This window comes from Rhinatrema bivittatum, chromosome 7, assembly GCF_901001135.1.
Source record: "Rhinatrema bivittatum chromosome 7, aRhiBiv1.1, whole genome shotgun sequence".
Taxonomy (NCBI): Eukaryota; Metazoa; Chordata; class Amphibia; order Gymnophiona; family Rhinatrematidae; genus Rhinatrema; species Rhinatrema bivittatum.
In genome coordinates, this window is record NC_042621.1 from 304,660,004 (window position 1) to 304,676,976 (window position 16,973).

Sequence of the window (16,973 nt, forward strand, 5' to 3'; positions counted from 1 at the left end):
CAGATTAAAGAATATATTTGTCACTACTTGTGCCTCAACTTTTGTAGTCTATGCCATATTATGCCCCTGTCCCGTATGTACATCAGCCAGACCTCTAGAACATTTAAACACCACATTTGTGAACATAGAAGTTGCATTATAAATAAAAAAGAAAATGCACCACTTGTTGCACATTGCATTGAATTTAATCACGCTTTTTCAGACCTTAAATGGTTTGTGTTGGATATGGTAAAGCCAAGCAAACGAAGAGGTGATCATGGGCGGCTCTTATTTTATTTTTATTTTTTTTTAGAGAGCAACAGTGGATTTTTAGACTTAAAATGGAGAAACCACATGTCATGAATAGTAAAATAGAGTGGAATAGTTTATTGTGATTTGGAACGTCAGTAGCTTGTCTAAAATCAGCAATGATAGACAACATATGTGCACGCTGAAACACAATGACGTGACAATATGAGTGGCTGAATACGGTTTAAATAATTTTGCCTTTGCCAGAGTTATAACAGTCCGATAGAATTTTTAGAAGAGACATGATGAGAAAACCTAAGTAAGTACAAGATGATTACGGCAATGATGAAACAAAATACCTTATTATATTGAAATTTATTAGAATTATTTTAGGATTATGTCGCCCTGACGCTTCGGCGAAACATTGACAACATCAGCATCCTAATAGCAGCTGATACAGCACTCATCAAAAGTTATAACAAGGAAGGTTTTCCAGAACAAGTGTCTCAATAGCAAGTCTTTAGACAAAGGATCAGACCGGTCCAAATCCATAAAAGACGGGAGCTCCACCAACTGGTTCATATGAAATGAAGAAATCACCTTCTGAAGAAAAGGAACCATCCGCAAGGAGACTCCAAAATCCGAAAATCTCAAAAAGGGCTCTCTACATGATAGAGCCTGCAGCTCTGACACCCTACAAGCAGATGTGATAGCCACAAGAAAAATCACCTTTAAAGTGAGATCCTTTAGTGTCACCCTTTTCAGAGGCTCAAAGGGTGCTGTACACAGAGCTGAAAGAACGAAGTTCAGACTCCAGGAAGGACAAGGGTATTTTACCAGGGGACATAAATGCTAGGGATGTGCAGACAAAAAGTTTATGTTCATAAGTCCATAAGTCGAAAAGGGGGGTCAATTTCGGTCAATGTGACATATGGAGAATTCCATAAGTTGAGTCTATGTCCATACGTGCACCGGTTCCCTAAATAAAAATTTAAACCCCTCACCCTCCTTAATCCCCCCCCCAAGACTTACCAAAATTCCCTGGTGGTCCAGCGGGGAGTCAGGAAGCCATTCCTCTATTCCTTTGCGAGGAGCACGTGACGTCCACGTCACGTGGTCCACCGCGGTTCCGCTCCCGGACCCCTCGTTGGACACAAACGGAACTTTTGGCCAGCTTGGGGAGGTCAGGAGGCCCCCCCCCAAGCTGGCCAAAAGTTCCGTTTGTGTCCAACGAGGGGTCCGGGAGCGGAACCGCGGTGGACCACGTGACGTCCGCGTCACGTCGGAGTGACGCGGCCGTCACGTGGTCCACCGCGGTTCCGCTCCCGGACCCCTCGTTGGGCACAAACGGAACTTTTGGCCAGCTTGGGGGGGCCTCCTGACCTCCCCAAGCTGGCCAAAAGTTCCGTTTGTGTCCAACGAGGGGTCCGGGAGCGGAACCGCGGTGGACCACGTGACGGCCGCGTCACTCCGACGCGGACATCACGTGCTCCTCGCAAAGGAATAGAGGAATGGCTTCCTGACTCCCCGCTGGACCACCAGGGAGTTTTGGTAAGTCTTGGGGGGATTAAGGAGGGTGAGGGGTTTAAATTTTTATTTAGGATCAACGATCGCGATTTCCAACGTATTCAACATAGCTATGTTGAATAAGTTGGAAATCCGATCGTTTTCGCCTCATCACTTTTTTAAGTTAAAAAAATAAAATAAGTAGCGTTTTACATATAAGTTCAAAACGAATGCACACCCCTAATAAATGCTTCCCTCCGCTCAGGAAACGAGCCACATCCAGATGTGCAGCCAACGCTACGCCTTATATGGAACCAAGCAAACAACAAAGAGTTGCCACCTATACTCTCAGGGAACTACACGATAAGCCCTTGGATAGCCCAGCTTACAGGAAACACAAAATATCTGACACCGATGCCCGGGTAGGAACAACCTCATGGAACCACACACCAAGATTAAAAAGTTCTCCACACCTGAACATATGCGAGGTTGTTGGATGTTTTATGCGATCTCAGGAATGTAGTCACTAAGGCGGCAGAATAACCTTTGCCTCTTAGGCATCACCTCTCAAAAGCCATGCCGCTAGTCAAAAGCGATCGACTTCTTCCAAACAAATGCGCTCTTGATGCAGAAGGTCTGGGAGAGCTGGGAACCGCAGGGGTCCCGCCACCGCTAGATTGACCAGGTCCGTGTACCAAGGATGTCTCGGCCACTCTGGAGCTACGATGATTACTTCCGCTGGATGGATCTCTACTCGCCTGAGCACTTTGCCGATCAGCGGCCAAGGTGGGAAGACGTACAACAGAACGTCGGTTGGCCAGGGCATCTACTCCTTCTGCCCGTTTCTCTGCGGCAACCAACGCGCGGGGCTTTGGCATTCTGAAACGTTGCCATCAGATCCATTCTGGATATGCCCCACGTCGCATATGAGCTGAAAAGCCTCATCTGCCAACTCCCATTCCCTGGGATCGAAGCGGTGCCAACTGAGAAAGTCTGCCTGAACATTGTCGACGCCGGCTATGTGAGACGCTGCTATGCTGAGTTTCCACCGCCACTGGCTGGCTCTTGGTTCCTCCTTAGCAATTGATATAAGCCATCGTAGTCGCGTTGTCTGACAGAACTCTGACCGATCTCCCTTGGAGGAGAGGACGGAACGCTTGCAACGCTAAACACACCGTCCTGGTCTCCAGACGATTGATCGACCACCGAGATTCTTCCTGGGACCATAGCCCCTGTACCAATTTCCCCCGACATATCGCCCCCCAACCAGAGAGGCTGGCATCCGTGGTAACCACTGTCCACTCAGGCACTTCCAGGGGGACTCCTCGGGATAAATTGTCCGAGACAAGCCACCAATCTAGACTGGACCACGCAGTATCTGTAAGGGGAAGAGGTAGGTGAAATTGCTCAGAGACCGGGTTCCATCACGAAAGCAACACGGACTGTAAAGGCCGCATATGAGCAAAGGCCCAAGGTACCAGCTCCAGGGTGGACATCATCGAGCCGGGGACCCGCAGGTAATCCCAGACTCTGGGAGGCTGCTTGGGCAATACGTTCCCGTACTTGGCCTTGCAGTTTGCACATCCGATCTGTAGTAAGGAAGACTCTCCCCCATTGAGTGTCAAATAGAGCTTCTAGAAATTCCAAGGACTGGGTGGGCACCAGCCGACTCTTGGCTAAGTTAATCACCCAACCCAGCGACCTCAGGAGTTGAAGCACTCTGCAAATCGCCAAATGGGCAAGCGATTCCAATTTCGCCCGAATCAGCCAGTCTTCTAGATATGGATGCACCAGGAGCCCCTCCCTCCGGAGATGCGCTGCCACCACAACCCTTACCTTGGTAAATGTCCTGGGCGCAGTGGCAAGACCGAAGGGAAGAGCTCGAAACTGAAAATGGCAACCCAGCACCGAGAACCGCAGAAACGTCTGGTGGTCGGTTCGGATGCCGGTGTGAAGATACGCCTCCTTTAGATCCAAGGATGCTAGAAACTATCCTCTTCGCGCAGAGGCAATGACGGACAGCAGAGTCTCCATGCGAAAACATGGTACTCTGAGGCATCTGTTTACTCGCTTCAGATCCAGAATGGGCCGGAAAGACCCCTCTTTCTTGGGCACTTCGAAGTAAATGGAATAACGCCCTTTTCGTCTTTCCACCGGAGGAACTGGGATAATGGCGCTGAGCTGCAGAAAGTGCTGCAACATGTCCTGTACCGCCCTCCATTTGTCTTCATAGCCGCATGGAGAGACTAGAAACCGGTCCCAAAGGAGATGTGCAAAATCTAAAGTGTAGCCTTGTCTCATCACAGTGAGAACCCACTGGTCCGAAGTCACTTTGGTCCATTCCTCGTAAAACAGGGACAGTCTGCCCCTGACAATTGGTACAGAGGAATGGACTGGAGCCCCTTCATTGCGAAGATTTGGCCCCAGGGGTGGACTGGGAATTACCGGCTCTGCCAAAGCATCGGCAACGAAAAGGCTAAGACCAGATTTGTTGCCTACTTGACGTCTGCCAAAAGGAAGAACCTGGAGCCCTTGATGGACGAAATCTTCGATTCCCTCTGAATCGAGCCTGTGAAGAAATAGAGCCCCCTCATCTTGGCCTGTCCTCCGGCAACAGATGGACCTTTCCTGGTTTAAATCCTTCCTCTCAAACAGAAAGTTCTCAGTCAAAATCGGGAACTCCACATCCACACCACAACCCCTCCAACAGGGAGTCCCCCCCAAGGCTCATCTCTCTCATCCACCCTTTTCAATATTTACATCACCCCCCTCTGCCAACTCCTCTCTGATCTCCATCTCAAGTTTTACCTCTATGCTGATGATGTTCAGATCATCATCCCCATCCAGAACTCCATCTCTGACGCACTAGAACATTGGGAGAAATGCCTTACAGCCATCAACTCCCTGCTCACCAACCTACACCTCGCCCTCAACACGAACAAAACTGAACTTCTGCTCATCTCACCTCACGCTCCCCCTGCACCTCCGCCATCTGGTACCTCCAAACTCCACCTCCTCTCAACACAACCAGCTGTGAGAGACCTTGGAGTCCTCCTTGACCACCAACTAAGCATGAAGAACTACATAAACTCCATTCTCAAAGCCTGTTTTTTCAAACTCAATGTACTTAAAAAAACTCAGACCCCTTCTTCACACCCAAGACTTTTGTACAGTCATACAAGCCACCATATCATCCAAATTAGACTACTGTAATGCTCTTCTTCTAGGACTCCCTTACTCTTCCATCAAACCTCTACAAACGTTACAACATGCCACAGCGAGACTCATTGCAAACTCTCGTAAATACGACCACATCACCCCTATACTCAGAGACCTACACTGGCTCCCCATAGCCTCTCGTATTATCTACAAAACACTCACTATAATGCATAAAGCAATTTACACCCACAACTCCAACTGGCTAGACCTACCCTTCACAACCACCCAGTCCAATCGACCGACTAGAACGACCAATAAAGGCACCCTAGTTGTGCCCTCCCTTAAAGCAGCCCATCTCACCTCTACACGTGACCGTGCTCTTTCCATAGCAGGTCCCACTCACTGGAACACACTGCCGCCTGACCTACGCCTTGAACCATGTATGAACTTCAAAAAGAAATTGAAAACATGGTTGTTCAAACATGCCTACCCAGAATAAAAACTCACACCTCCTCCAATAAAAAATAGACCACATTGCGTCTGTTCCATCTTCCTCATACTGAGGAACCATATGTTATCCTCTCTCCTCGTTCACACCGAGGAACCATGTTAATGTTACTGTTACTTCTCGTCTATCCTATTTAATTATTTACCCTCCTCCCAGTTTCTAATTCCCTGTTAAAATGTAACTTCCATACTTTACCAGTTTTGATGTAAACCGGCATGATGTCCACAACTAATGCCGGTATATAAAATGTTTAAATAAAAATAAATAAATAAATTCTCACCCAGGTCCTTACCAAAAAGTAACTTGCCCTTGAAAGGCAAAGATCCCAGCTGAGCCTTGGAGGAAACATCTGCTGTCCAGTTTCTTAACCACAGGAGTCTGCGGGCCGAGACCGCTGACACCATAGATCTGGCCGAAGTCCGTAACAGATCGTAAAGTGCATCAGCACTGTAAGCAATCGAAGCTTCCAGGCGCCCTGCTTGCAGAGCTTCTTCATCGGAAAGACCAGCGTTGGCCTGCAACTGATGCACCCAGCAAAGGCCCGCTCGTAATGAAAAACTGCTGCACATAGCTGCCCGCACTCAGAGTGCCGAGACTTCAAATATCCTCTTGAGCTGCAACTCCAACTTTCTATCTTGCAGGTCTTTGAGAGCTGTAGCTCTTGTAACAGGGATAGTCTTCTTGGTGACTGCGGATACTGCCGCGTCAACCTTGGGCACATGCAGCAGGTCTATAGCATCCTCCAGCAGAGGATATAGCTTATCCATAGCCTTGCTAACTTTCAATCCCAGATCAGGAGTATCCCATTCTCTGAACAGCAAGTCTGTCGTGGAAAAATGAAAAGGAAAGGAAGTAGCCGTGCCCCTCAGGCCCAACAATACTGAATCCATAGCCCCCAGCTTGGATTCCTCTGGCGACCCGTCAATGCCCAGCTCCCAGAGAATAGCGGGGATAAGCGGACTCAACTCCTCCTTCCTAAAGAGGCGGACCATCTTGGGGTCATTTCCTTCCACAATATGAGCGCCCCTAGCTGAGACCTGCTAATGCTGATCAGACTCCGTATCCACCCCCTGCGGGGGCTTGACCTGTAGGCCCTGGCTCCCTGGGTCAGAATCCTGCCTGGAGGAATCTGTTTCGATATGGGGGGGGGGGCCCTGTTCGTAATGGGTGCTTAGCTTTTGAGGACCCGGAGCTCCCCTTAGACTTGGACCACTTCCGTGGATTTGACTTTGGACCAATTGAGGAAGATTTACTTCCAGCCTGCTGCTTCCCTGACTTCAAAAGCCTTGTGGAGTAGCAAAATGAATTTCCGAGGAGGAGTCTGAAGCCCCCTCGGAGCTATCCTCCGCTGCAGGCGAGGCATACTGTAAAGGTTCGTTCCCCCCGGGAAATCTTTGCCGAGGAGAGAGAGGAGGTGGCAGAAGCCCCTCCCCCATCGCTGTACGAGTCGCTGCCCTGAAAGAATCTAAAATGGCTTCAATGCACCTACCACTGTAGGAGCTCGGCAAGTCGCATTATTTACAATTTTTGGGGCATCGGAGGATCCCCCCCGGGGAGGCACGCCGTACAGAGACCGTCCCGGGAAAGGCACACGCGGCATACTGAGGACCCTAGCATCAGGCAGGGAGCAGGAGCGGTGATAACTTCAAATAAACTAAAAATAAACAGAGAGGAACAACAGCGACAAATCGCGAGACAGGGAGGGAAGAGAGAGCCACAGCGCCGCAAACCCCGAACTCTCAAGCAAATACTCCAATTTTTTAATTTTTTTTTTTAAACACTTGCCTGGCAGTGGTCCAAGGTCCTGATCCGACTGGGGTGAGTGAACCAGGCTCCCTAGTATCACATCCAGAGCTGCTAGATGGTAGCAATAGGGCCCTCAACCCTGTGCTGCAGCTGCCTCAAAAACCAGTGGGGGATGGTCTCCTCAGGACCTGACAACCCCCTGGGAGGCTAAAGAGAAGAATATCTTTTTTTTTTTTTTGTAAACCAAATTATAAATTCAGAGGACAAACTTTCTAACACTGATAACACTGACTAAAATACTTCTGAAAACCCTAAGCAATCAGCACAGACTGTAGGTTTTGCACCTCCACCATCTGCTGGAGACAGAGAATACTGCCGGACTGTAGGTGGCACCTTAGGATATAAGGTAGAGTTTATTTTATTTATTTAACTGTTTTCTATGCCGACTTTCATGATCTCGATCATATCAAATCGGTTTACAAAGAACACGGGGTAAGAACATTAACGCAAACAATAAAAGAAAAACCAAAGTTACAATAAACAGGGTCATGTGAACTTGGAAGATGACGTAGCTAGAAGCTACGTCTAGAGGAAGAGAAAGAGAAATTGTCAAAAATTTAACAAAGGTGTATAGAAGACGCCTTGAGCCATGTATGGCGAGTTCTGTCTTGTCTTATTGGCGTTTATCTATAGAATAGCTGAAATGAGGCAGCCTGATGGCAGGGGAATAGGGGTAGGAAAGGGAGGGAGGGGCAGGGATGGGAAAGGGGGAAGTTAGAAGGGGGGTGGCCGAGTTAAGGGAATGCTTGTTGAAACAGCCAGGTCTTGAGATTTTTCCTGAATGTCAAACGGCAGGGTTCCATTCTGAGATCCGGAGGAATGGCATTCCAGATGGCTGGTCCCGCTGTCGAGAAAGCTCGTTCTCTGGTGGTTGTAAGGAGGGTGGTTTTGGATGTGGAAGTGGGCAGAGTTCCTCTGTAAGCTTCTCTAATGGGTCTTGTAGCTGTATGGAGTCTCAGAGGGATCTGAAGGTCAAGAGAGCTGATTGTGAATGGATTTGTGGATGATGGTAAGGGCCTTGTGCAGAATTCGGTACTTTATAGGGAGCCAACGCAGGTTCCTGAGGATGGGAGTGATGTGTTCTCTGCGGTTGGTGTTTGTCAAGATTCTGGCTGCCGCATTCTGGAGCATCTGAAGTGGTTTGGTGGTGGAGGCAGGGAGACCCAGTAGGAGGGCGTTGCAGTAGTCTATTTAGTCTAGTTTATTTGAAAACTTCTCTGTCTCCATCTGCTGAAAGGGAGGCAAAAACCCAGGAGTCTTGACTGATCTGGGTACGTACAGGGAACATGCATTTGTATGTGATGAGCGCTATTAGTTTTCAGGGGGTTTGGCCACACGTTTGAGGCACTAAACCCCTTAAGGTATAAGGAGTAATAGACACCCGTCGAAAACATACGGCCAAACCAGTGTTAAACAGCACGCACGGCCGAGCGCACTTTAAAGAATCGGCCTGCTAGTGGGAGCATATAAATATTGAATAATGTTGCCAAGAGGGCCAAACCTTGAGGGACACCTGTATCAATATGTATGTGCCCAATTAGATAGGTAGGAAGAGAACCATCTGAGAACGCTACCATCTGTCCCAACATTGCTTAGTTGATAGCATAGCAGGGTATGGTCCAGTGTCAAAGGCAGCTGTCAAATCAGTTAGCACAAGAAAATAAGAGTCATCAGAATCAAAACCGTGTTGTTTATTCTCAGACTTAAGTAAAAACTTCTATGTTTATAAATAAATGTGTTGTGTATTCTAGCTGACTCACTTCAAATCTATAATTAAATTCCAGTCACATTTGCTTCTCAGTTTACAATGAGCAAGAAAAACAAGGAACATACATAAGCATGAAGGAGGGATATAGATGATAGGATGAAAGGCACAAAGGAGGATTATTTATTTGTGATTTTTCTTGACCAACCATCATAGAATAGAGAAGCAAAAGATATGGTAGTGGTACAAGTCTACTAGAAGGTATGGACAGCAGGGTAATAAAAATATTAAAAAAAAAAGAGGAGTACAAACTGGGCACCTAGGGCAGAGCAAATAAAGGCAAAGAGAAAGGTGGTGGTCAATGAAATGGGTTTCATGGTCAAGTTCTCGTACCCAGTAATAGGCAGAAGTCTCTGTTGCTATCACAGCTGCACCAGTTTTTAAGGGGAATTTTAGGAAAAGACCTGGCTGAAGATAAGGTAAGATCTCTCAAAGTACAAGCTTTGATATGCTGGGTCAAACCAAAGGTCCATCAAGCCCAATATCCCATTTCCAACAGTGGCCAATACAGGTCATAAGTACCTGGCAGGATCCCTAAGTTCAATGGATCCGTGCTGCTTATCCCAGGGACATCTCATTCGAAAGTTCTGAAGCAAAGCAGCAATGCAGAGTCTGGCACAAGTTACGATAGTGGTAGCCAGATGAATGGGAGGAACAGACTTCTGCTCTCCTACACCTCTTATATCTAAACCAATAAACCCTTACGCACATAAAAATAAACCCTGGTACACCACTGAACTCAAAAACCTTAAACGCACCCTAAGGAATGCTGAGAAAATCTGACGAAAGGACCCTTCCCCAATCCTCCTTGCCTCCTACAAATCCACTCTTCACAAATACAGAACTGCACTCCAAAAAACCAAACGGGATTTCTATACCAACAAGATCCACAACTTCCTCTATGACCCCAAAGTTCTTTTCTCCTGTGTCTCTGAGCTCACCAAACCCCTTACTTCTCCAACTGACACTGAATCCAAAACTAAATGCAGCACCCTTGCCAAATACTTTAATGACAAAATTTCCAACATCATGTTGAACCTCCCACATCCCCTCTGTCAACATCAACACCTCCATCAACACCTTTTGGCACCATCTCCGCCTCCGAAACTGAAACCCTCATTAAGAAAATAAAACCAGCAGCCCACCCCTCTGATCACATTCCGCCCAACACCCTCAAAGCGATCTCCTCCACCCTAGCCAAACCCATAGCTGACATCAAACACTCCTCCCTCACCCACAGAACTGTCCCAGACATCCTAAAACAGGCCATAGTCAAACCTGTTCTAAAAAAACCCAAGTATGCCCCACTGAACCTGCCAACTTCAGACCCATCTCCAATCTTCCCTTCATAGCTAAACTCCTAGAAAAAGCAGTCAACACCCAGGTGCCCGAACACCTCGAGAAACATAGCATTCTCTCCCCCCTGACAATTCGGGTTCTGGAAATATTGTAATATCGAAACACTCCTCCTCTCACTCTCCGACACCATTTTCAAAGGTCTTGACAATGGCCAATCATACATCCTTGCCTTACTCTACATTTCCGCAGCTTTCAACACCATTTGGCACAAAACCCTCCTATGCAGACTAGCTGAGATTGGCTTTACTGGCTCAGCCCTCAACTAGTTCAAATCATATCTTGACAATAGAACCTACAAAGTAAAAATAGGCAACCACAAATCCCATCCCATCAATCTCATCCGTGGGGTCCCCCAAGGCTCCTCCCTGTCATCAACCCTCTTCAATATTTACATGCTGCCCCTCTGCGGTCTCCTTTCTGACCTCGGCCTAACCCACTACATCTATGCAGATGATGTCCAAATTCTCATGCCTATCACTAACTATCACCGCCTCTCTCCATACCTGGCAAAACTACCTATCCTCTATTAATCTTCTTCTCTCAAATCTAGCACTAAACACCTCAAAAACTGAACTTCTCCTTTTCACCCACAACCCACCCCCCTCTCCTCCCTCTGTCCCTCCTCCTCTTCTTCTTCTCACTTACTCCACCAAGCATGAAGTCTAGGCCTCACCCTTGACTGCAACCTCAAATTTCAAAAAATGTATTAGCTTCACCCTGAAAGACTGTTACTATAAACTCCATGCCCTTAAAAAGCTTCAACCCCTCCTTCCGTACTGTTCTCCAAGCAGTAATCTTCTCCAAGATCGATTACTGCAACGCACTCCTTCTTGGCCTTTCTGCTGCCTCTCTCAAACCTCTGCAGATGCTCCAAAACTCCGCAGCCCGTATTCTCACTAACTCTCGAAAATGCGATCACATCACTCCCATCTCTTCTAGAATTCCATACAAGACCCTCTCCTTAATCCAAAAAACCCTCTACAATCCAGATATGCAATGGCTAAACAAATCCTTATACTTCCACACTCCCACCAGACTCACCAGATCCTCTTACACCAGCACACTATTCATTCCCCCCGCCAAACACACACACACCTCAACTCTACCAAAAAACATGATTTATCCATTGCCGGCCCCCATCACTGGAACTCTATGCCCCCTGATATTCAACTTGAGCCTTGCACCCAGACCTTCAAAAAAATTAAACCCCTGGCTCTTTAAACAGGCCTTCTCACAACACCCCGCCACTCTTATGTGACAACCTCCTACTCCTCCACTGTACATATTCCACCTTTTGAGTTAATTATATATTTTCTTAAACCAGCTACCCTCTCCTCTAACATCTCCCCCTTTACATATCCACTCTTCTCTCTCCTTTCCTCTTCTCTTAACCTCTTTTATTTAATAAGATATTTGTTATACTGTAACTTTTCTTCCAATTTCTCTTCCTCTTCTTCCCTATTGTTTTATGTAAACCGATGTGATGTCCATTCGAACTTCGGTATATAAAAGTGTTTAAATAAATAAATACATTCCCACAAGAGCTGAGAGAGATACTCTGAGGCCATGTTATTTACACATTTGAAGACAGTTTTCAATTGTATCCTGTTAGCAACTGGGAGCCAATGGAATTGACTTAAGATTGGCCTTATGAGGTCAGATGCTTTGGCCCCTACCAGAATCCTAGGAGTTGTTCTTTTATAAGAGCTGGAGGTGCTTGGGATCATACTGAGAGATGCCAGGAAATGGAGAATGCAAAACAAAAAATTGTGTGTAGAAAAAGTAAAGGTAATCCCAGAAGAGGTTAAACTGTCCCAACTATTCTTTATTTTCTCATTAATCTGGATGCACTCAAACATGAAAACAAGTTTAATCGCCTGACACAGACTGTTTCACTTCCGGCTTCATCAGGACAATTCCCATGTATAATTCTTATATGCAGTTGGTCAAACAGAGCTTTCCACTGAATTAATTTTGTTTTGCTATCTGAAGTGTGTGTGTGTGTTGGGGGGGGGGGGTCTTAATTATATCCATTTTTTCTTTTGGGGGATGAAACTGAAAACTACAGCAGTATATGTGAATGCTTAATAGTGCATGCATCAAGGTGACAAGGTTGTGTTTATTGAAATAGTTGAGTTAGCAAGGATGCATAAAGAAGGTCCTTACCACCTCTGAGATGTGGATTTCAACTGTTAAGGCTGTGGCCAACTTAAACTTCCAGACTTTATATATTGGGATCTTAAAATTTAATAGAGTTCCTGACAAGGTGGTCAAAGATAGCAAGTTCCTTGACTGCTTAGCCAGAGCTGTTTTCATTTGGAGGGTCTGAGTATGAGTTTGTGATTGTTGAGCCATTGGGCTACTACTGTAAAACAATAATTAAAATCAGTAGTGTTTCCCAACCCAGTCCTGGAAGCATACCTAAACTGGTCTGGTTTTCGGGATAGCCACAATGAGTATGCACAAGATAGATCTGAATACATTGGAGACCTAGCATTCATTATGGCTTCCCTAAAAACCAAAATAGGTAGGGGTGCCTGCAGGACTGAACTGTGAAACACTGATTCATAGAAGGAAACTAGCAGCTTGGTCTCTGGCAGGCTCTAAGTACTGTAATAACTAGAAGCCCTAGTAGAAAAACCGGTGCTCATATTCCCAGGTCTATCTGATAAGCTACATGGGACCTAGAGACGACACGTGTTTTGGCAAAAGCTCTGTGGTTAGAAATGAGGAGGGCAAGGTACTATCTATATATATATCTATATATATATATATATATGTGTGTGTTATTGTATACTTATGTACCCAGAGTGGAGAAGTATGAAAAGTGACCACAAACACTGTCCTGATACAGAATATCTTCTTACAAGTGTCCATGCTTAGTAGCTGGATAGAATAACTGAGCAGACTGGAGGAGGACCATTGATCTGCTGTTATCTATCTTACAAGATGTAAAAAATACAACTACTTGCATAATAATCATTTCATAAGTCATTAACCATCTTCCATGATACCAACTTCATATATCATCTTTTAGAAAAGTGTCCTAAAATTTATGCAACAAGAACTAATCATACTAATTTACTAATTATTTCTCTAACACTTCTAGATATGCAGTAAGCTGGACACGTGTGTATTAAAAGCCAACGTACTTTGCATACTATAAATTCACCTCAAAACTACGGGGTGAGAAGGGGGGGGGGGTGAGATCTGGGAATCGCGGTTATTATACAGAGATCCCTTTCCAAGCATGCCGAGCTCAGGACTCGGTACATCGTGTCCGGAACAATCTCACGTACGGCACCGGCCCGCAGCATTTCTCTGCCTGTGCGGCTCCGGGGCACTCGGTAAAGTTTTAGGGCCACCCCACCCAATGCCCAAGCTTAGCGAAGGGTCAGTTATTAATACGAATGCGGAAAGATTTAGCCACCCGGGTGAATGTTTTCCCGCTGCCGGGCAGTGTCAGCGGGCGAGAGTCCCGACGCGGCTGCGGGCTGAGGACGTCGGGTTGACGGGGCGGCCTCGGGCTTCACCCGCACGGTCTCTCCGACTCCTAAGCTCGTTTATTCACGTCACCGGCAATGGCACCGCCGAGGCCCAAGGGCGGCGGATGTAATGGCGGGAGGAGGAGGCGGTGGTAATGGCGGCGGGGCTGAAGGATAATGGCGGCTGCCTCCGTCTCCTCAGCGCCGCCCGCAGACGCCGCCGCGTACTCACCGTTTGCCCGCTTCAGGGCGTTCTCGGGGCGCTGGAAATAAGCCGGCATGGTGGCAGAGGCAGCACGGGCGGCGGCGGTCTCACGACGGGAACTAGTAAGCCTGCAGAACCAGCATGGCGCTCACGCCAGCTGCACAGAGACAGGGAAAGGAACAAGGCAGGCGAGCGCCCCGTGACGTCGCTACGCACGCAAGGAGAAAAAAGGAAGTCACCGGGGAAGGAAAGGTGACAGAACTGTGCGGCGATCACGTGATCGGCCATATCCCCTACGTGCGCTTGCGAGAGGGCAGATTTCTGTTCCGGAGAGAGGCGTGGAACGCACGTTGGTTTGAGACGCACGCAGTGCCCGGCGGCCATTCCGTGCGTAGTTGCGTGTTCGTCGTCGCCGCTGCAGTCCCGAGGAGCTACGTCTTACTTGACTTTGTGGGGTCGCGCGTTCTCTTCGCCAGCGCAATGTTCCGTTTGATGGCAACCCAGGCTAAGAAGCACCCCAGCGTGAGTAGGGGCCGCGGCTCTCGTTCAGGGGGCGCCGAGCGACCGCCGCGCGCTGGCTGTCCTCCGGCGCCTTTCCCGCAGGGCCACGCTGTTTCCCTCCTCCCGAGCCCAAGCTGGGCTGGCTGCCCCCCCTCCGGTGTGAGGTGCTCAGTCCCGTAGGTGCCGGTAACTGCCCCCGATATTGAGCAAACTCCTCTTCTCCCGTCCAGGAAGGGGGGGGGCATTTGTATTGCATTGAGCATCCCCAGTCACTTAGAAGAGTTGGCTTCTGTCAGCCCCCCCCCGTGGACTGCAAAGGGAATTCAGAGTGGGAGGTGAGCAGGCCCGGCGTAATTTAGCGAAGCTGCTGAAGGCCACATGCCTTCAGAAACTAGGAACATGACGGGAGAAAAAACAAAAAAAAACAAAAGACCGAATGGCCTATCCAGGCTGCCCATCCGCCCGACTCATTTGGTTTTTACAATTCCCATCGAGGAGGAGGGGGGGGGGGCACTATAGTTAAATACCTTCCAGGATCCTCGGCTGGTATTAATGCTAATTGGTCAATGCAATCAGTGAAGAAAGTAAGGTTTCTGAAGTTCACATCATCCATCTGGGAACCAATGACCTTGCTAGAAACAAAATCCAAGCAGTACAAAGATTTCCAGGCTCTAGAGAAGCAGATTAAGCACATGGCAAAGACTATTGCCTTTTCAGAATTATCTGTTCATGGAAAGAAGAGTCTAAACCAATGGTCCCCAGCCCTGTCCTGGTCTAAACCATATAGATAACTTCAATGCATGACTCAAAACCTGGTGTAAGGAAGAAACTTGGATATATTGGGGGCTGGGACCATGTACAGAACACATGTCAAAGATGACTTAATCTGTCTGTGGGAGGAAAAATGCAAATCAAATGCCATAAGTTATTTCAACTAGAGGACGGGGGTGGCAGAAGGAAATTGGAGTGTCACACACACACACCCCCCCCCCGCCCGCATCTCCAAGAAGTGGGTGAAGAAATTAACAAAAATCAGCTGAATAGGGCAGAAAAAATGCCCAAGAAGAGAAGCAGGCTGAATGAGAGAAGCTGGAAAGCTATGAGCACAAATGCTCATAGTCTGAGCAATAAAATCCCACACCTGCAGACTCTGATGGTGGACTTGGCATTGCTGTTACAGAGACATGGTTCACTGAGTCACATGCTTGGGTTACAGCCATCCAGGGCCATGATTTAAAAAAAGGCAGAGGGGACAGGAAAGGGTGAGGAGTAGTGCTTTTGTCAGAAACAATATCCAAACAACTGAAATACAAGGGACATGGGCTAGGGAAGAGGCATTATCTGCCATCCTTAAAAAAAAAAAAAAAAAGTGCTTCCATTTATTTTGGTGTGTTCTACAGGCTTCTAGTTCAGACAGAAGAGCTGGATAGAGATATGGTAAAAGTCATTCAAAAGGTGAGAAAGAAGGGAGAAGTGTTGCTTGTCTGAGACTTTAATCTGCAGGGTTTAGACTGGAGCATCCCTTCTGGAGAATCTGCTAAGAGTGAATGCCCTTAAGGGGCTCTGCTCAAGCAAATGGTAATGGAATCCATGAGGGAGGGTGTAAGTGTTGACCTGGTGCTCACAAATGGGGATAATGTTTGAAATGTTTGAGTAAATGCCCACCTGAGCACCACGGGTCATCAGATGGTATGGTCTGATATCGCAAATGAGATTCAGAGACGTCACATGAAGACCCGAGTTTTGAATTTTGAAAATCCTGACTTTGTCAAAATGGGGATGTTCTGGAGGAAGAACTGGAAGACTGGGAGATAATGGGCAAGGTGAAACAGTGGGCCAAATTAAAAGGCAACAAATCTCTAGATTAGAAAAAGAAACAGATCTGGTTCTCAAAGGAGATAGTTGAAAAAAATGCAGCCCAAAAAAACAGCATTCAATTAGTATAAAAGATCTCAAAAAGAGGAACATGGGGAAGAATGTCTAGTGAAACTTAGGGAGATGAAGAGAGAAATCAGGAAAAGGTCAGGTGGAAGAAAGGTGACAAAACATATTTTTTAGATATATTTGAGAAAGAAGGGAAGCCAGAAGTGGTATAGTGAAATTGAAAGGTGACAAGCAATGTGTGGAAAGAGATGAAGAAATGGCAGAAATATTAAGCAAATACTTGTTTGGTGTTCTCTGAAGAAGCCCCTGGAGAAGGACGATTGCTGGTAAACAAGACCATAGATGGGGATGAGGTAGATTAAACTCCGTTTACAGGACAGAATTACAGGAAGAGCTAGACAAACTGAAAATGGACAAGGCCATGGGGCCAGGTGAGGTACATCCCAGGATACTGAGGGAGCTCAGAGATGTGCTGGCGGCTCCGCTGAAAGACCAGTTCAATAGATCCCTGGAAACCGGAGTGGTGCCACGGGATTTGAGAAGTGCGCTGGTGGTCCTGCTTTGCAG

The 16,973-nt window shown here is 47.1% G+C and overlaps 1 protein-coding gene across 3 annotated transcripts in view; it reads right to left on the bottom strand.

Moving 5' to 3' along the window:
- The window catches only part of EIF3A (eukaryotic translation initiation factor 3 subunit A), a 197,926-nt gene extending 183,740 nt beyond the window's left edge, over window positions 1-14,186 (bottom strand). For all 3 annotated transcript variants that reach the window (XM_029610506.1, XM_029610505.1, XM_029610504.1), the window contains exon 1: window positions 14,049-14,186. In XM_029610506.1, the coding sequence (XP_029466366.1) occupies window positions 14,049-14,097 (49 nt within the window). In that variant the 5' untranslated portion in view covers window positions 14,098-14,186. The remainder of the gene's footprint in view (window positions 1-14,048) is intronic.
- Between the last annotated feature and the right edge of the window lie 2,787 nt (window positions 14,187-16,973).